Raw genomic sequence first — 21,360 nt, forward strand, 5'->3', positions numbered from 1 at the left:
AAGATAAACCCAATTTGTAAATAGGCACAGTAAACCAGCAGATTAGAACTGTAGTTCAAGGGGTCTATTTTCCATACGCAATATTATCTCAGTCTAAAGCCTTACGGCCTTATTTAGAGATTGGTGGATGATATACTGCATCACAAATGTGGGGAGTATTCGGTCAACTTTAGTTCAAGTACATTATATCAGATCCACCAAACTCATAATAAGGCCCTAGGTCCACATGCAAACCACTGAACCTTACATAACTGGTTGGTAAGCATTGTCCAAGTATTGTTCTGAATATTACATGACTCCTAATGTAAGAAATGTGTTTGTTTCAGATGATGGCAGAAAATAGAGCACAATCCTCCAGGAACACCTGCAAAACACTGAAGAAAACCTAATCTCCGGATACCTGCTTCTTGGCTTGACTGCCGGACACATAGATCTTGGCTGTGGCAGACGTCAATTATGCATCAGCTCTTTGGACTGGTGTTGGGACAAAAAGACCTGTCACGTGCAGGAGATCTATTTTCTTTAGATGATGCTGACATTGAAGCTAGTCTTTCAGAAGCTCTGGAACAAATTAAGCACATTTCATCATCTTCAGTAAGTAACACTCACAGACAGTCCATACACAAGTGAGATAAGCCGGTCAATATAAGTAGTAAAATTGATTAACTTATTAGTTGAAATATATGATATTGTGGTAAAATATGGATAGAAAATGGATAATGCATCTGCACCATTTGATTTACCTTCTTTAGCCTAAGGATTCCCATTGCAGAATACATATAAACAGGAAAAGATGCTCACATTGTAGGAAATCAACAGTAGCATTAAAAAAAGATTAGCCCCAAATTGAGATGTATTTGCTCAAGGAGATGGTCTATTTGTTAGGATGATTGAATTCCAACTTTAGGCATGTCTGTTGTGTTAAATTATAACTTCTCATAAAACATAGACAGCGCTGTAAAGGTATGGCATGACACTACAGTTTACTATCCTGGCAAAATTAAATATTACATAAATTAATAATATCAGAAATCACAATTGAAATGCTCTGAGTAGACTGGAGCAAAATTTGAGAACACCACTACTCAGTGCAGTGAAGATCATTCGCTAAGAATGTAGCGGCAAAATTGTAATGAATACAGCAAAATGGAGGAAAAACAACATTTACAATTTACTGTTACAAAGTGGTGAAAAGAACCAAGCACACAGTAGGAATGGTGATAATGGAATATGAGATATTTTTTAATGTGAAACTGTAACAAATGTGTCATGTATGTAAACCAACCGGCAGGTGGGCTCTCTCAATGTGACACGTGGTTTATTGCCAGTTTGGTGGATGAGTGGGCTTTCGTGGAATAGGCAGCCAAGCAGACTATCCACCAAAACCCTCTTAACCCAAAACAGAAGAAGCCAGATTCATGGGTATGTCTCTTGACATAGTGAGATCACAGTATGCTTTAGATTAATCTCTGATTCAAAATTGGTTTGCCTATAATAAAGTAGCACCCCAAAACTATGAGCCAGCCTCCACTTTCTAACCATTTCCTAAACTGAATGTAAGAATTGCTAAGGTAGAACAGTGAATTCACTATCCATGAAGTGTTGAGGAAAGCAATCACTAAAAATAATCCAAAATGTGATATTCCAAAAGACTGAAATTGAAAAGTTCTGGCAACTCCATCTCCGTAGCTATCAACCGTTGAAGAAGTACGATAGAAGTTTGTGACTTTGAATTGCTTAAGAGAGGTTTGGTTTCTCCCATGTAAACATGACAATCTTTGGTGTGAGTTTCTCTTCACCCATTGCAATGCAGTCAGGGGCTGGAGTCCACAGACTGATTCATGTTTTAACATTTGAGATTTTTGTAGGATGCCCCAATGGGAGCCCGAAGAACCCAAACAATTTTATTTGAACTTAGTAGTTCAAAGTTAACAAATAGGTTTGTTCTGTGAGTTTTGGTAACATGAGGCTGGCGATTGTGAAATGTGTTATACAAGATTAAGACTCAAGATGACTTGGATTTTTCTGAAAAGTATATTGAATAAGTGCTAAACATACCACCTGAGGGTGATCCGCATCCAGTAAAGAATCCCATAATCATATTCATTACACTGTTTTAAATGCCAGAAGAAATGTATGATTTCAATATATGTGTGGGTCTTAAAATCAGAATGAGATGCAAGGTGTAGGGTTAATGCTGATAGAGGAATCATATAAAGTATTATGACATTTGACCCAAGAGATTGAAGGAGGGAATCTGTTGGGCCAAATGTTTCTTTGGTGGAGGGTGATCTTTGAATCTGGTGGAGCATAAATTCCAACAAGTGAGTTAGCAAACAAATGAGCCCGACTTCTGGGAGCGTTTGTGGAGCGTTTTTTTTCCCTGCATAAAATTGGGAGGAATGGGGTTTAATAGTGAATTGTAAAACCTAATTTTCCAAAAAGTGCAAAAGAGCTATAATCTCTAAAATTACACTTTTTTTCTCCAGGTTTTTGGTGGTTAGTCCTATTGGTTTAGTAGGTGGCCCTGCTGTTTGTTTATGAATGATTGGGCACTGTTCTTTCTTTTGTTTACTAAAGGAGAATTAGTGTTTGGTCAAACTTGTTAGCTGTGACTCTTTAGGTGACACAGTCACAATTTTTCCTATTTGGTCAACTTTAAAATCCACTCCTATCAAAGTATTTTTACTTTGAATTGGAACCTTTTCGTCTTTGGCAGGTCCCCTTTTTAACCATCTAGTATCAAGATGGATGCTTTTTTTCTTTTATAGAACGAAGAAGTGAGATTGTTGAGTAAGTTAAATACAAGCAAGATCCTCATTCCTAATTTGAAAATAGAAAGAAGAAAGCTATTTAATACCCTCAAGATTAAAGTCTGTTGTATACAGTTCTTGTTGCCAGACCAATTCAATCTTACTTGATTTATCAACCACTGAAGTACAGGAGGTTGCATTAGATATGTTACATTTCAAACCTGCTATCTAGAGATTATAGAAAGATTCCAGCAGTAGGGACATTGACTATGTTAACTATCAAACTAGGGTCGCAACCAGGAGTGTGGAGGATGCACACAGATTTTTGTAGCATGTCTATCAACACCCTTGAATAGTGTTATACTGTTTTGTGACCTTTTGGCAAACAACATAACTCTGTGGTAGTTCAATTATCTGGGCAATTTTATGGGTTTGGAACCTGTAATATCAGATAACACACATCTTTACTAAGTGTATTCTTCTCCTTAACTATCTCACTAGCATTTAAATCTAAGAAATACTAGTTACACCCAGATGTATGCAGAAGGTGCATTAACCTATTGAGATGTTTTAATAAGACACAAACCTGTGGCATGGAGGTTGTACACAGAATTTGTGTACCTTTGAACAATGGAATTGGGTCTGGAACCTGTGACATGTAGGTTGCAGAAGATCATTGCAAAATGTGTGCAACACACTGTGTTTTGTCAGGCCCCGCTGACTCCACTGGCAGAATTCGTCAACAAACAGGCTGGGCATATCAGGCCATTGGTCTAAAGACTAGGTGTACAAAGCCTTTTTGTGGTCACAAATGCTCTGTATCGCAGAATCAGGCAGTTGATGAACGAAAAAGGCATTTCCGAATGTACAAAGCCCTAATTGCAAATCAGTAACCTGTTACTGGATTTGCAAATCAGTATTTGGATGGGGCATTTTAAGGGTGTCTTTTCCAAATACTGATTTGTATTGGTATGTACAAATATTTTGCAACCGAAATGTGGCCATAAAATATTTGCACTTTACTGCTAACTCAAAGTTGGTGGTAACTTATAAGCAAATGGATGAAATCTTTTTTTTTAAGAGCAGGCATAGTGGAGGACCTCTAGGATACTTCATATTGTAAATGTACCCAGCATTGGGAGAGCCAATGGATTTTGCCTGTAAGAAGTGAGTGCCGACATGTTGTCATCAGCAATCATTCTTTGCACTGGTGTTTGCCTCTGGCACATTACAAAATTGTGGCACATATAAGTGCACAAACTGCAATGCATTGGGCCTGCATGTTTGCACATGGAGACCATCTTTTTCAAGATGTACACATGTCTGCGTATGCTTTACCATTCAAGTTTTGATTACGGCCATGCCAGAATGGTGCACTACTTTTTTTTATAGTGTGGGAGACCTTAAGAGCAAAACGATTAGCCTGGTAGCTGTTGGCACCTACTGGACTCTAGAAGACCGAATAACAATGAAAAAATAAAATTGCGGGACGGCCATGTGGGAACTACTTTTCAAACCTGTTTACATCCAAAAATGCCATGAACTGATACAAAAGCTGTTGTACAGCCCAGTAGGCCAGGGCAAAATGCCAGTGGAGCAACACAATCCAGTGGCTGAAAGAGTCTGTACAAAGTACCCTTTCTTGATGTATGTGTGTGTATGTTGTGTGTAGTGTGTATTGTGTGGGTGTGCAGTTTGTGGTATGTTACATGAAGCTAGAAAACCTGTTTGAACAGGTTTAACTTGACATTGTATAATGATGAGGGAAACACGTTTGCAATTTATTGATCAATGCACCTGAATTATTGATACTTTGCATAATGAGAGAGGAGGATGGATGTACCAGTTGATAAACTTATTTTTGACATTTACATTTCTACAGAATATTAATAGTTGTCCAGAGGAACTTCTGGAAATTTACCAGTTAAAAGAACCAAAGGTCAAAACTAAAATTAATGGAAATGAGCTCAAGGATTGTATTGATGGGGAGGAGCCAAGCAGGCATTCGAAATGGCCGCATAGTCGCTCGGCTCCGCGAGCCCATTCGCCCCACACGTCTATCCTGCCGAATATCCTGACCCACGGAGGCATACTTTGATAAAGGGAAGACAACAAGCACCTACCGTTTGCTTCCGGAGCTCCTGCGTGCTGCCGATCCTGGGAATTCTCCCCGACTGCTCTGCGGCCCATGTGATCGTGAGACCGGGGCGTTGATTAGGCGGGGCCTACGGCCGCAGCTGCTGCAACAACGGCCGTTGATGGCGGCGGAGAGCCTGCCGGTGGGGGCCGATGATATGAAGGACTGCTGCCAGCGGTGAAGACCCGACCCGCTTGTCGGGGGACCCTTGAGGGGCAGCGTGGCGACCCAGGATTGAGGGGGGCGCTGGACTCCTGCCCCCTCTCTAAGTTTTGTTGCCCGGGCATAGCCGAAGATTGCCCCCGACATAGGCGGGCGAGTCCCGGGGCCCTGCGGGACTTTAGCCTTTAGGTGGCTCTCCTTTCTGGACCCTGCCCCACAGTTCGTTTGCCCTGGGGACGCATCCTGCGGTGCCCTTACAGTAAGGCCTGATCCCTGAATATGGTGAAGAGGGACGGGGCTGACTGGATCAAGATGGCGGCCAGTGCCCCTCTCTGTGGTCCACGTCCATGTTGGGCGGCTGATGCAAGGAAGGGGCCTGGATGCCCGCAACGCATGACGGAGTTCACATCCTGGGACGTGTTGGCTGCCCTAACAGTGTTGCAAGAGACTATTGATTGCCACGCCCGAGACCTGGGTGCAAGGATAGACGCCATTACTGTTTCGCCATCTATGGCAGCCGCGGTCCTATTCCAGGGGTCGACCGATGGACTTGCTGCTGCATCCGTGGTGGAGGTTTCGGATCCTTGGAGGCACCTTGGGTCACTTGAAGACCGGGCTCCCGTGCCCGCGCGGACTGTCTCGGTTGCTCGTATGGAGAAATCCTCGGGACACAAGTCCGGCTGGTGGCTGGGGGTGGAGCGCTGTTTTTCTTCTTGGACTGGCCTGGTTGTATCGCAATGGTGGCCAAACTATTTGTCTCTCCTCTCCTGTATGATGTTATTATCTGCCAGCTTTGGGAGGTTCATGGGACCGGCGTTGTTGTTGCCTGATCTTCGCTTTCAATATTTGGACAGAATTGGACTACTATGCTCTTTTATGACTTCGCCCCGTCCGGGCTCATCCATGATGCTTGGACCCTCAGGACTGTGCTTTACATTGCTTAACGTGAGGACTTCGGGCGGTACTACCGCCAAACGGGGTCAGGGATGAGGTGGTTTACAATCTATCTGCTTTATTATTGACAGACGGTGCAGTGGGTAACTTTGATCGATATTTCACTGTTTTTGTACTCGGGATGTGTTATTCTTCCTTATGGTATTGCTTCCTACTTGTGTTTCCGAAGTGTAGGGGTGAAGGGCGGGGCCAGGCGGCGAGATGAGGGCCCTCCTCCGTTAATTTTCTTTTCTTCTCTTTTTTTCTTTTCCCCTATCTTTCTATATTTTGGGTCTATTAGGGCGACAGGCACGAGGCTGGGGGGTAGGCCATGACCTTCTGCGGGTGTGCAGGGTGGGGGGTTGCGGGATGGGTGTTAGATTAGTATTTCTTTTGTTTCCATGGCCCTTAGTCTTTCCTTTTTCTATAGTGTCGTCTTCACCCGTGGTTCCTGTAACGTGTATTGTCTTAAGAGGTGGGGTTAGGATTTGCTATCCATTGGATTTGTGCCTACGTTTCTCCTGATTTGTGTGCCTTTCCCCACTACTTTGTCTGTATTTATGCTAATTGTTGACATCCTGATTGCTTGCTGTGTTGCAGGACCACATGTGATTGTACGGCACTTTCTCAGTTCTTATAAATTTAAAAATGAACCTCTGTAATCCTGATTCCGGACCTGATCATCTGTTCACGAGTTGTCTCCTGGTCTACGTATTGCCCTGGCTTTTGAACTGTGCTGATTTTCCGCATTGACTGCTACATTTTTACTTTGCTTCGCGGCCGGCCGAGTAGGTTGTAGGCCCGTACCTGTAATTGATTGCAAGATTAATAAAGGTTTAAAAAAAAAAAAAAAGGATTGTATTGATGTAAGAATACACAAGCTCAGAAGTGTAGTTGCTTCAACATCTACAACTGTGGTGGACAGACCTACATAGGAACATTTTTGGCACAGGTAGAGATGCACATTATATTTACCCAACAAGCTGCTTATGTCGCTGGAAGACATGTCTAAATGGACTTTATTATGCCAGACATGAAGCGTCATCATAAAACCTTGACCTTAAATAGTTTTGAGAGCAAGACCTTTTTTATATTTTCACCAAATCCAACTGACTCATCCCCAAAATACCCAGAACATCTATTGGCGTTCTCTCGTGCAACTATATGACCTCAACCGACATCTTTGCTATTGAAGAATTCAAGAAATCAGGAAGGGAGAATATTGATCCTAAAGGGTTCTCTCAGGAAATAGAGAGTATATACTGAGCCGGAAGGGCTGTAGTTTAGCGAATTTCACAAGAGTTTCCAGAACATTCTTGTTTTGAAACTCGCTGGTTACTTTTTCAGTATTTTCCCTGTGGCATTCTCTCCTATGTTCACCTTTCTAAGTTAATTCACTAACTGAGTTGATCAAGAGTTGGCTGGTTATGGAGAAATACCAAATCTGGAAGATAATCATCCAATGAAAATGTATTTGATGATATTGTTTTATGTTTTCAGTTCTATTGTGACAACATTCACCAGATGCCCCTTAAAGCTAAAAACTGTATCAGTAGCGTCAAATCGCATTAAAAACTATTAAATTATATTATCTAAAATTTGCTATTTTCCTCTGTCAAACACAGGATTACCAAACCAATGACAATGACCAGGCGGTGGTAGAAATATGTATAACTCGTATCACAACTGCCATCCGAGAGACAGAATCAATTGAAAAACATGGAGAAGCCCTTGTTGCTCTCTGGGAATCCTGCTTAGAACACAACCTGAAGCCTGCAGGGAAAGATGAAGATACCCCACATGCAAAAATTGCATCAGACATCATGAGTTGCATTTTGCAGGTAAGGCCATTCAGAGGACAATGCAGACATGTATTGAAAAACAACTGAAAGCTGCAAAATCAAATCGCTGTCAGTATTGGCTGAGGCAACCATCTTGTTTCATATTCCTAATTATGGAAGTGCAGGAATTATCTCAGTGTACATATACCCAATAGAGTGATTGGATCAGAAAAGCTCACTCCATCCTTTACTTTTTAATATGCATTCCAAAACCCTGAAATCCAACCATTTACTCCACACTTTAACTTCCAAAAGCACCAGCACTTAATATTATCAAAGTTTATTGTTATCCTTGATTTCTTTTAAAGCTCTATTGAATTATATGTTTGAATATCCTGTGGTGAAATATCAAAAGAGAATATACGCGCACAACCTCGTTTAGTGTAACAAAAGGTTGAATCAGGTAAATTGTTAAGATGTGCTCCCGGGGTAACGCTGTCCGGCCTGAAGCTTAGGGTCTAGGAATCAAAGAATAGCTCATGCAAGTATTGGGTGAGTCCCCCTAGGCACAATCAGAGCCCTATATAGGGTTGTTATATTCAACAAGTTCCAAATAAAAAATGCATTGTAATCAATTGAATAATTCAGGTGTATTGACATGAATTTCAACTTTCAATTCATGATAGTTCAAATTAAACAAATGTTGATAGAATTTGTCTGTTGCCTATACAAGACAAATAATCTTGCTTGACTTAAATGTTCAATGCATTGCGGGCCGATTGCCCTTCATCAGGGATCAACACTGTGGTTTGAAGAAAACATAAAATACAATAAGGACACCAATTCTACTGGCATGCTGCAATTAGGTTTATGAAATAATTACGTATGTGGGTAAAAGAAATGTGATGGTGAAAAAAACACTGTTGTGAAAAAACACGATTAGCAAAACTCAAAGGAGCAGAAGGCTCCGGTTGTGTCGTCTGCAGGAATTAAACAAGAAGTGAGGATGGCGCGGTTAAGGCAAAAGGTGAGGGCAGGGTAATCGCAACGTTCTCCAAATTAAGAGTGGTAAACGGGTAACAGAACGGGCATGTGAGCACACGGAGACACTCCTATGCACGTAGACAACAGAACGTGAATGTGCTGAATTGAAGTAAATCAGAGTGAGTGCGTGTGTTTTTCATGCTCAGTGAAATTACTATAAAACTGTTAACTGACAACCGAGTCGGAAAGGTGGTAGAAAAAAGGAAGAATCAAGCATAGAGAGATACCATGTGAACAGGCACAAGTGTACATTACTCTGGTAGTGAAGTTAACTGGAGGTGCTAGGTGCTGAGATATTACTGGGTGGTGAAAAAATTCTGAATTAAAATCTATGTGTAAATATGTGGGTAAATACCCAATGCAGTATTTACAGATATATGTTGGAAAGGTATGCTTCACAACGGTATCGGGTGTCTTCAGTGAAAGTGACAAACGCGAGGGCTGTGATTCAAAGGTATAACCCATGTGACTTCTGAGTGAAACAAAAGTAAAGGAAGGACTCATGCAGGCGAAAAAAATATAGCGGCCATCTTATAATGGGTTAGTGGATGTGCTGCAGTATAGGGATTAAAGACAAAACGGGGCACTTCTATGGGCAATTGCCCAGCACCAACATACACTAATCTTTTCATGAGTAAATTCGAAGAAGACAACATCTTATCTGAGCCCACTTAGAAGACACATTGCAAACTTTTCCAGCGATACATAGATGATATTTTCATTTTATGGAATGGATCTCAAGTAGCTTTGATTAATGCTTTGAGTGAACTCAATCTCATCAATGAAAGAATCTAATTCACGTTTGAGATACAAGGGCACCGCATCACCTTCTTAGACATAGAAATCATTCAAACTCAACATGGTTTGTAAACTGACATTTTCAGGAAGAAAATATATCGGAACAATACACTACACTACAACAGCTTCCATCAACCATCACTCAAATGCCATCTGCGATTTTCACAATTACTCAGAGTCAAAAGAATAGTATCTGATTCCCAAACAGCATCAGCACGGATTGAAGACATCATACAGAGGTTTACACAATGTGGCTACCCAAAGTCCGTTCTGGACCAAGCTAAACTCCCCTTCCAACAGAGAACCCGCAAGGAATTACTTCTGAACAAGATCAAAAAACCTCAAACCTGCATAGTCATTGTATCTAAATTCTCCACTATGAGCAGTGCATTCAAACAAATTATCAAACACTGGTCCATTTTAACTCTGGAACCTGATTTCAACCAATTGTTTTCTGATACTCCGATATTCGCTTTTAAAAGAGGCAAAAAACGTAGTGAAATCTTGAAGAACCCAAGGATGAACAAACAAGTAAAACATAAAGGGACAAAACCATGTCACAATTGCAACAATTGTAAAAACATCATACATCCTTGAAAAGGCACAAACATTAAGGTAAGAGTCACAGCTAACTGTGACACAATGAATGTTATTGATCTCTTGAAATGCCCCTGTGGCAAAATATACGTGGGAAAAAACGAGCAAAAAATAAAAACAAGGATAAATGGACACAAAAGTAATATCCGGACAAAAAATATGAAATCTGTTGTTACTTTTCACTTCATTGAACACCACCACAATATAAGTCAGCTGAAATTTTTGGTGCTTGAAGGTATAACAAAAATGGGGGGAAGAGATAATAACAACTTTCTACTACAAAGAGAGAACTTCTGGATTAAACATCTTGATGACTTGAAACCCCGTGGGATGAACGATCAAATGGAATTTTTAGGCTACCTGTAATCGTTAATCGATTAGGACAGTTGAACATTTTGCCTGGTTCTTGAAATTTTTTGTGAGGCATTTTTTTTGTACAGCAACATTTCGTTTTAATTCAATACTCACAACTTGGTGCAATTCTTAACTGTGTATTTCTCATTTCTTGTCCACTTTCTCTGACACCTCTTAATTTTTCTGTCCTTTTTACTTTTATTTTATTACATTTTATCTCTGTTTCTAATTTTGATTTATACTGTTTCAGTTTATAATTTGTTTTCTTTAAATTCATACTAAAACCTTTTTTTGTCTGATATTCCTCATACCTCATCTACATTCACATTTCTTATTCATCTGTTCTTAGTATCTTCATTCTTTTTCATTAACATTGTATATTCATTGCCTTTTCCAATGGCTGACTATCTTTTATTTACGAAGAGATTCTATCAACGTGTAGTGGTTTTATTTATATTTTTTATATATTTTTCAGTGGGACAGCTCTCTCTTAAACAGTGGAAAGATGAGAGCATTTATGTGCTTTTAAAATACCCCTCACACACTAAAAAAATCCAGTAGTGTTATGTTTCATCATGGGGTCTTCCCGTCCCTCTACGGGGCGGGGCGTGCTGCGACCAGCGGACTACGCGGGAGCACTGGATATTAGTGACAAAGGCTATGTGTTAGTGCGGAAAGTGTCAGTGAAGTGTAGGGACCTAACTAGTGAAAGTGAGAAAAATGAGAGAGCTGTCCCACTGAAAAATATATAAAAAATATAAATAAAACCACTACACGTTGATAGAATCTCTTTGTTTATACAAGATTTTTTAGGAGGGTGATTCTATCACTACATCTACACTTCCCCTTTTGTTTTGGAACTATCTTTTATTTACTGCAGCAGATCCACTAACCCATTATAAGATGGCTGCTATATTTTTTTTGCCTGTATGAGTCCTTCCTTTACTTTTGTTTCACTCGGAGGTCACATGGGTTATACCTTTGAATCACAGCCCTCGCGTTTGTCACTTTCACTCAAGACACCCAATGCCGTTGTGAAGCATACCTTGCTAACATATATCTGTAAGTACTTCATTGGGTATTTACCCAAATATTTACACATTGATTAGTATTCTGAATTTTGTCACCAGCCAGTAATATCTCTGCACTTAGCACCTCCAGTTAACTTTACTACCGGAGTAACATACACTTGCGCCTGTTCGCATGGTATCTTACCATGGTTGATTCTTCCTTTTTTCTACCACAGTTCCGACTCGGTTGTCAGTTAACGGTTTTATAGAAATTTCACTAAGCATGAAAAAAACACACGTACTCACGCTGGTTTGCTTCAATTCAGCACATTAACTTTCTATTGTCTATGTGCATAGCAGCGTCTCCGTGTACTCACATGCCCATTCTGTTATCCGTTTACCACTCTCAATTTGGAGTAGGTTGCAATCACCCTGCCCTCACCTTTTGCCTTAACCGCACCGTCCTCACTTCGTGTTTAATTCCCGCGGACAACACAACCAGAGCCTTCTGCTCCTTTGAGTTTTGCTAAACGTGTTTTTTTACAGCCGCGTTTTTTTCACCATATTGCTTCTTTTACCCACGCACGTATTTCTTTCATAAACCTAATTGCTGCATGCCAGTAGAATTGGTGTCCTTATTGTATTTTATATTTTCTTCAAACACCAGCGTTGTTCCCTGATAAAGGGCAATCCGCCCGAAATGCATTGGAACATCTAAATCAAGCGACATTATTTGTCATGAATAGACAACAGACATATTCTGTCAACATTTGTTTCATTTGAATTATCATGGTTTGAAAGTTTAAATTCATGTCAATACACCTGAATTATTCAATTGATTATGCTGAATATTTTATTTGGAACTTGTTGAACATAACAACCCTATATAGGGCTCTGATTGTGCCTAGGGGGACTCACCCAATTCCTAGATGAGTTATTCTTTAATATCCTATAGTGGACCTTTGAGAATTTATAATAATAATACTAACAATTCTGGCAACTGTAAGTAAATTATTGTTAGACCTGTCACCCTTAGGGTGTTCTTTCCCCCAGCTTTTTGCCCTTTGCCTCCTATTTCCGCCAATTCTTTGTGTTGGCCTTAAGACTCTGAGCACTGCTAACTAGTGGTAAATTGCCTGTGCTTCTCCCCTGAACATGATGGCATTGGGGTATATCTATTTGGAATATTTGTTGTACTGTAAAGTGATATACCATAAACCCAGGGCCTGTACTTCAAATGCTACTAGTGGACTGCAGTACTGATTGTGCCTTCCATAGAAGTAGCCTTTCAAACCTGGCAGGCCTGCTACTTCAGTGCCTTTGTGTGCACTTCATTCCTACCTCGATTTGGCATTTAAAACTTGTTGCCAAGCCTTAAACTCCAGTTTTATTACATATAAGTCACCCCCAAGGTAGGTCCTAAGTAATCCTAAGGGCAGGATGCTTTTTTAAGTAAAGGTAGGACGTGTATCTTTATGTTTTGCATATCCCCGTAGTGACAAAGAGACAATTTTGTCTTACACTACTGCGAGACCTGCCCCTCCCATAGGCCAGCATTGGGAATTTCTTAATATACTTTTAACACCTTGGCTGCTCTTGAGGATCCTCTGCTGTGCTGGGCCATAATGTTAATGGATGTGGTCATGACGAGCTCAGCTTGTCATGAGCACCCTAGAGGTATACCTCATGAAGAGCTGAGCTCGTCATGAGCATCAAAGGGGTTCATCTGTAATTCCTGATCAGAGAGTAAGAGCTTTTTCATGTTTGATATGTTAGGAATGGTAATGATAAATCATCTTTACTGGTGAAGTTGGATTTAACATTACTGTTTTAGAAATGCCACTTTTAGAAAGTGGATATTTCACTGTACTTACTGCTCTTTGTGCCTGACAAACTGTCTCCAATACATGACTGGGCTCGGTAACAGCTTGACTTTGTACATTCCCTTTAGACAGCTATAAACACAGGTGTGGGTGTGACAGTGGAATCGTCTGCATTAATCTGCATTCTGATAGCCTTCTTGGGCAGGAAGGGGGGGTGGTGGCGCACACTTGCATCAGAATAGGCTGCATACTGTCCTCATTCACAGCACTGATTTACTTCCCAGGATTAGCCTGGCAGAGAGGACCGGGTTGAAAGGGATCCTTGTACACTTTAGAGTGCTCTTTTGCAGCCACCCCTACATCCAAGGCACTTTTGGGTATAAGTACTGTGTCTCTGACCCCTAAAATCAGACACTTATGGATCTTGAACTGAACCTCTGTCAGAAGAACTGCTGAGCTACTTTAAGGACTCAACTGGACAGCTTTTCTGCAAGGACAGCTATTCTTCTCGTTACTCTGCTGCTCCCTGACTCTGCTGAAAGGAGAGCTGGACTCCGCCTTCCCTTCAAGTGATTTGCAAGGATTGCTGGCTTGCCTCCTGTTTTCTGAAGTCTCAGGGACACAAAAAACTTCGAACAATTCTGCTAGTGCTGCTGGACTCTGAATTCTACAATTCCTACACTTGCCTGAGGTGCCCCCTACAATCCCTGGGCCTCAGAAGTGGGTTCTGCAGCTGCTTTCATTACCTACAACTCCCGGGCCTCTGAAATCAAACTTTTTGGCTCATTGCGACCACTAATGGGCCTGTTTGCACTGGGATGGCGTGGCTTGCTTGAAGGATCAGCTCTAGCAGCCACAGCATTATGTCCTCGCACAGCAAGCACCTCCGCCCGAGACATCGAGGACCTGCCGCCGTCCGCAACGCCTGACTAACTCTTTGTACCCGCAGGATCATCGTTAATGACCTTCTACTTGCTCCCGGTGACAGGCTCCCTGTGAACAAGGCACTCTGCTCAGCTTGAGAAGGTACAATTTCAGTGGAACCTGTTTGGAACTGTATCCAACCCGCGCTCCATCATGGTCAGCCTGAAGTTTGGATTTACCCCGGTCTAGTGCTACCTAAAGTAACCTTTTAGCGCTATTGACTTCTAAGCACTGTTTAGTTTATTCTTTGAAAGTTTATAACTCTGGTTTTACTTATTGGACTTTTGTCATTTTGGTCTTGTTTTATTCATTAATGTATAATCTATATTTTTATTTTTCAACCCTGTCTGGAGTACTTTTGTGGTGTATTCATTGTGTTACATTTTGTGTGTGTTGCACAAATACTTTACACATCGCCTTTGTAGATAAGCCTGGCTGCTCTGTGCCACGCTACTGGAGGATGAGTACAGGTTATCATATGGGTGCTTACCTCAGACAACCAGGAATCTCATTTCTTACAATGATGTTTTACAGGACAGTAGTCAAAAAATGAAAATCAATCTGTAAATGTAGCTCAAGGTATCCATTATAATACAGCCCTTACTCGTTTGCATTATCAACTTAAGGCATATAAGTAGCTGCATATGGTGGCTGGGTTGAAACGTCCTGGTAAGCATTCCAAAATGGTGCCTTTAGCTGTTTTCCATCATCTAGAAAATAGATTCTTTCTGGTGGGAATTTTTATAGGTGACAGATGTTTGACTGCGAATGCTTACTGGGCTTTTTGATCACAGCTTGCAGATACACGTGCAAGATGACGATTCTGTGAAACTCTCTGAAGGTATACGATTCTGCATTGTTTTCATCAGGGCAATCTTTTTGCCAAGCCAATACTGCAGAATTGGATTGCCAATTCACAAGGTTTTTACAGAATTACACATCGAAAAGCAAATATGGGCGTTAAAGGGTGCACAAATTGTGATACACACTTGGGGCCTGATTAAGAGTTTGATGGATGGCTACTTCCTCACAAAAGTGATATAGCCTGTCTGCCTTATTACAAGTGCTATAGGATATAATGCACTTGCAATAAGGTTGGGGAGATATCCGGCATGGTTGTAAAGGAGAAATGTGTCCATCAAAGTCTAATTCAGGCCCTTAATATAGACATGCAGGTGAGTCCTAGGTATGCATACTGTATGCAGCTCATGCATGTGCATTGTTCTGAACTTAGTTTAAACTAGAGGCTGTGGTACCAGAATATTGTTGTCAGATATCATCTCATATCGATATCCTGTCTGAAATATATTTTGTAAAGTATATTTAGGACACCATATATTTGTTAGATGATTTTTATGTATCCAGTGTTTTGACTTGCAGTTAACTAGAGGCATTTCTTTAGTGAGTGTTCTTTTACAGTGTCAAATAAGTGAAAAAGACATCACATTTAGAAGAAATGAACACTGACACAGTCTTAGCTGGGTCTTTGAATAGATGAAAGGAATTTCACTTGCATTTCCCCATGGAATATGAAGCACCTAAGAGAACATCTGCATATTGAGTAAGGGTAGAGCAAAAAAGAATGGCCTAGGTGCCTTTCTTTACTTGCGGAAATATATGATTGTCATTCAGTTTAGGCTTGGGGAAGGCTCATCCACATTATTTGTGCCCACTGACTAAGAATGCCAAAAATAATTGAATTTCAAGGGGAATTTGAACAGAGAAAATAAAGAAAATAAATCATCAATAGTGAAACAGGTTGCTGTAGGTGGAATATAAGAAAGTGTAGTAGCAGCACTTGTAACAAGAGGAAAATGGGGTAACTACCTCAGAAATAATAGTTCTCTGCTCATGTACAATGTGGTAGAAATGATTACTAGGTGTTTTATTAATCAGACTTCGAGTGTTTTCAACTGCTAATATCTGGAACTAACTCACATTAATCTAATAAAGCAGTGATAAGGGGATTTATTCCATCTACATTTTCAGGTTGAAGGAGGTATTGTGTATGTGTGGGAGCTTCTTCATTGGATTTTAACGAAAATTTGACAGGGTCAGTAGTTAAAATACATCCTACACTATTTTGTGGTATTGTTTGTGAGGGACTCCAACCCCCAGGAACCATCGCACCAGCAGTTGCCAGCATCTGAAGCCAGGGGGATAAGCCCCCTTCACGCTCTATCACACTTCTGATTCTGCCACCGTGGATTCTGCCCCCGTGCGGGACTTGTGGCACAGTTTGTGGGGAACTCCAGCCCCCCGGAACCACTATGCCAGGAGGCGCAAGCACATGCAGCCAGGAGGAGGAGCTCCCTTCATGCTATATAGTGCTTCTGACTCTCCTGCAGCATGGACCGTGCCCTGACAAAGCCCATCTTCACCTGTCATTGGCCAGAGGAGGCTCGGCTGGTCCACCCCTCTTGGTTTGAGGCTTGTGTGTGACTAAGGGTTACGTTGCGGAATGCCATATCGAGGCTAATAACATCTGACGCCTCCATTGCTGAACCTGCTGACTGGGGTGGGGGCCATGTCGCCTAGCCATTCTGCAACTTGGGAAGGCCATCTGACCGTGCTGTCATATCTAGTTATTCAAGGCACTGTTAGCTTTATACCTTCCATTGCAAAATTGGCTCATCCTCTCCTAGACGTCATTATTCTAGTCACTATGTTAATATAAACAGTGCTGTTCCTAAATCATTTGCTAGAAGGATTTTTAGTACTGCACTGGCTCCTCTTGGGGACTATCTGGAAGTCATCAAGGTCTGAAGTACAGACAGGACCTCCTTATCCTCCAACTAAGCTACCTGTTCTCAGCATTATGACCAAATGATTTATTGACTCTGCTACTGGGAATAGTTTAGTTTGCCATTTGTAGAGCACATGGTTACACCACTGGTGTGTCCCCGCCCTAAATGGTTCTTCATAGAGGATATAGGCGACATTTACAGACCTGACCTAATGGCTGAATTTTGGTGAGTTGTTGAGAACAGCTAAGTCTTCAGTAGTTTGTGAAATTTAGATTCACCATGCTCTGTTCTTAGATCCATTGGTAGAGAGCTCCAAGCCTTAGCTACAAGATATCTAAAGGAACGCTCATCCATTCTTGCTTTAAAAATTCTGGGCACTGTCACCAGTGCCCTACCTTGTGATCTTAAAAACCGGCCTGGTGTGTACTGTGTTAACAGTTGTTGCAGGTACCTTGGGCCTTTCCTTGATAGAATGCGGCGGCAGTGGCACATTGCCTTGAAATTTTTTTTTTTCCACTGGTAGCCAATGTAATTTGACCAAAGCTTTCTTAGCAGAGGCTTTTCTCTGGAGGCTTAATACCAGGCTGGCAACCGCGTTCTGTACTGTTTGCAATCTGGACAGCCCTTTTTTGGATCCTCATAGGTATAATAGGTTGCCGTAATACATTTGCCAGGTTACTACAGACTGAACTATGGTTTTCCTCGCATTTGATGGCAAGAGGTCATGGATCTTCTGCAGGGTTTTCATGGTCCCATAGCATTTGCCTGCTACCTTACGAAATTGGCTGCTGAAAGTCAAATCGGAGTCAAACCAAACTCCAAGGTTTTTTACTTCCGCTTTTGGGGATGCTATTTGTCCCAGTGTCCCTGGCCACCAGGCTGATGGCGGTAGGGGGACAGTGGGAGTGTTTCCCGGACCCGCTGGCCTGCTTGGGACGATCAGCCTGTGCTATCAGCTTTCGCGTGTTGCGTATGCATAAGATTTTAAACTTGCTAAAATTGTGGGATTGATTTTAATAATTTACACATCTGTGACACTAGAATTGTAAAAGTGCACACACTCGCACACACACACCGAAATATCACCTGAGGCTTGCTTCCTGAGCGCTCGCTTCCCCGTGATTGTGTTCCGGGGAGGGAGAACACCACTTCCGGTTTCGCTGAGCGGTTAGCGCTCTAGTGGCCAGGGCTGACGGGGCTATTTAGCCCTCGCCCCCTTCTGAGCGTGCAGCGATCGCGCGCAGGAGAGCCGAAGACAACGCCGAAGACTAGCCAAAGAGTGGCCCGTCTGCGCCCGTCCGCGACTGGACGGGGCCAGGGGCCATCCACTCTGCCCTTGTTACTATGGACTGCCCTATGATCGCCCCTTGTATCAGGTACTCACCTCATGCTCTTCTGGCGCTGCAAACCCAGGGGAAACATAGTTGCACAAATAGAACGCTAAGATGTCCCGAGGGTCCCTTTTCCTGCATTAAATGCGGATTTCAAGCTACTCACTCCAACATCATTGTTGGACGGCCCAGAGACAGTATAGACTCCCAGGGAGGCTGGAAAAGCTTTTTGTTAAATGTTAGATCACTCCCTAAACATCATTTGCAATTATGGGACACTATTCACAGCATTCAGCCTGAGATATGTTTCCTGACAGAAACATGGCTGAAACCCCATACTATCCCCACTATCACCTTAGGGATACCCATGGGATATAAAATTCTTCGTCAAGACCGCCCTGAGAAGGTAGGAGGCGGGACTGCCATCATATATAGAGATACATTGAATATTAGGGTCTTAGAACAAGTGATGCTACTTACCATGGAAGTAATAATTTTTCATTTAAAAATCAGCCCCAAGGTAAATTGGAAAGGAGCATTAGTCTATCGCCCGCCTGGACCCAATGCTGGGTTCTCCCTTGCCCTTACTGAACTGTTAGCCCCCTACATGAAAGCTAACAGGAATTTTATTTTGCTTGGAGATTTTAATTTTCACACTGACATTGATGATCACCCTGATACGAATGTATTTTTAACAGATCTTGCTCTTCTCGGTCTGCATCTTCGAAATAGTGGACCTACTCATTCGGGTGGTCACACCCTGGATTTGATTTTTACTACCCATCCTAATGTTCACTGCCACCCCCCTAAGCACATTTATTGGTCTAACCATAAAATGATAGATTTCTCTTTGCTACACTTATCCAATCCCACAAACCACTCTGCCACTCAGTCCACTAAACGTAGATCATGGCATAAAATTACTCCTGCCAGGTTCACACAAACCTGGAAACAGCCTATATTCTCTAATTCTGATAACATCGATACTGCTCTCTCAAAGTTTAACTCAACACTGACGACAGCCATTGACACCCTGGCTCCTCAGAAAAATGTGAAAAAATCTACCATAGCTAAAAGGGAAGCATGGTACACTGAGGCCCTTAAAACAGAAAAGCAGGGATGTAGAAAGTTGGAGAAACTTTGGAGACGGACAGGCAATGGGGAAGACAAGAACCGATACTTGGAGGCAATGACCTCCTATTACAAAAATATTAAAAAAGCAAGAAAAATAAGCCTCACCACCCAAATTGCAGAGGCGGGCAACTCTACAAGAGAGCTATTTAAAATCATTCAGACCTTCACTAATCCTGTAGTGTGTGAGAGCCCAGATACTTTCACTCAAGTTCTATGTGATGAAATATCTCAGTTCTTTGAGGATAAAATAGAAGGGATATATAAGAAAATCACTGCAGTCTCAGGTCCCTTGGATACTGAGGCCCCTGAAATTTCCCCTATGGTGACCTCTGGGAAAACCCTTCATGTAATCCCAGAAATAACCATTAAAGATCTGACTGCACTTATCAACCAAATAAAGACCGGCTCTCCTACTGATCTGATACCCGCCAAACTAATCTCCCCTCTAAACGAGATATTAGGACCCTCTATCCAGAAATTGCTCAATCTCTCCTTTGCCGAGGGACAACTCCCACAATCCTGGAAGGAAGCGGTAGTGAACCCTATACGCAAAAATTCCACCTTGCCCTGGTCAGAACTCTCCAACCAATTTCTCTCCTTCCTTTCATCAGCAAACTGGCAGAGAAACACGTTAACACCATTCTCTCCAGCTTTATCGAGGCGACAGGGGGCCTGGACCAATCTCAATCTGGGTTCAGGCCCAACCACAGTACTGAATCGGCCCTTCTCTCTGTGACAGATAAGATCAAAATGTCACAGGATAGAGGCGATTCCATGATTCTAGTGCTGCTGGACCTGTCCGCAGCCTTTGATACCGTGTCCCATAACATCCTTCTCAGCCGTTTGCAAGGAGTAGGAATTGGAGGCTTAGCGTTATCATGGTTGGAGAGCTTCCTCTCCGGGAGATCACAATCTATCAGCTTGGGCCCCTTTCGTTCCATTTCAAGGGTGCTCACGAAGGGGGTGCCACAGGGCTCATGCCTTAGCCCTACATTGTTCAATGTATATGTGGCCCCCCTTGCTGAGATTGTGCGGAAATATGGGTTCATACCGGCTTCCTACGCTGATGACACTCAGCTCCTCTACCCTTTCAGCTCCCTTGGCCCCAAAGTCAAGGAGAACTTTGCTGAGGGTATGAGGGCAGTGTCACATTGGATGGCTGTGAATTGCCTCCAATGTAACTTGGGAAAAACAGAGGTCATGCTCTTTGGCAAGGCGAGTCTCCTCTGGTCCCCAGACTGGTGGCCAATAGATCTTGGCCCAGTACCCACATCCAAACCTCATGTAAAGAATTTAGGGGTGAAGTTGGACTAAAAGCTAACCTTAAAGGAACACACCAATTACATCGCAGGGTTGTGTTTCCATACCATTGGCCTTCTCAGACGTGTCTTCCCGTATCTCCCTGCCACCTATAGGAAGACACTTGTACAGGCCTTGGTTACCAGTCGTCTGGACTACAGCAACGGCCTGCTGACATTAGCAAACGCAGATGTAGTAGGTCGTTTGCAGGTAGTCCAGAACACAGCAGCAAGATTGGTCATGAGTGCACCGGCCAGGACTCCCTCTAAGCCCTTGTTGAAAGAACTACATTGGCTCCCCATACGGCAGCGCATCAACTTTAAGATATGCTGCACGGTCCACAAATGTCTTTATGGAGCAAGTCCTAAATACCTGTCACAATCCCTGGAGCTGTACCAGCCTAGCAGGTCTCTCCGCTCAAGCAATCAAGCCCTTCTAAAACCCCCTGCCACAAAGAAATCCAGACAAGGAGACCGTGCTTTCTCCTCGGTTGGACCTGCCTTATGGAACAAGCTCCCCACTGATGTAAGAAC

At 42.3% G+C, this 21,360-nt stretch overlaps 1 protein-coding gene across 1 annotated transcript in view; it reads left to right on the top strand.

Annotated features, from left to right (window-relative positions):
- Nucleotides 1-332: 332 nt before the first annotated feature.
- VEPH1 (ventricular zone expressed PH domain containing 1) overlaps nt 333-21,360 on the top strand; it is a 1,092,144-nt gene continuing 1,071,116 nt past the window's right edge. Inside the window, exons 1-2 of the mRNA XM_086944228.1 lie at nt 333-594; nt 7,611-7,826. Coding sequence (XP_086800354.1) covers nt 457-594; nt 7,611-7,826 — 354 coding nt within the window. The 5' untranslated portion in view covers nt 333-456. The remainder of the gene's footprint in view (nt 595-7,610; nt 7,827-21,360) is intronic.

This window comes from Lissotriton vulgaris, chromosome 11, assembly GCF_964263255.1.
Source record: "Lissotriton vulgaris chromosome 11, aLisVul1.2, whole genome shotgun sequence".
NCBI lineage: Eukaryota > Metazoa > Chordata > Amphibia > Caudata > Salamandridae > Lissotriton > Lissotriton vulgaris.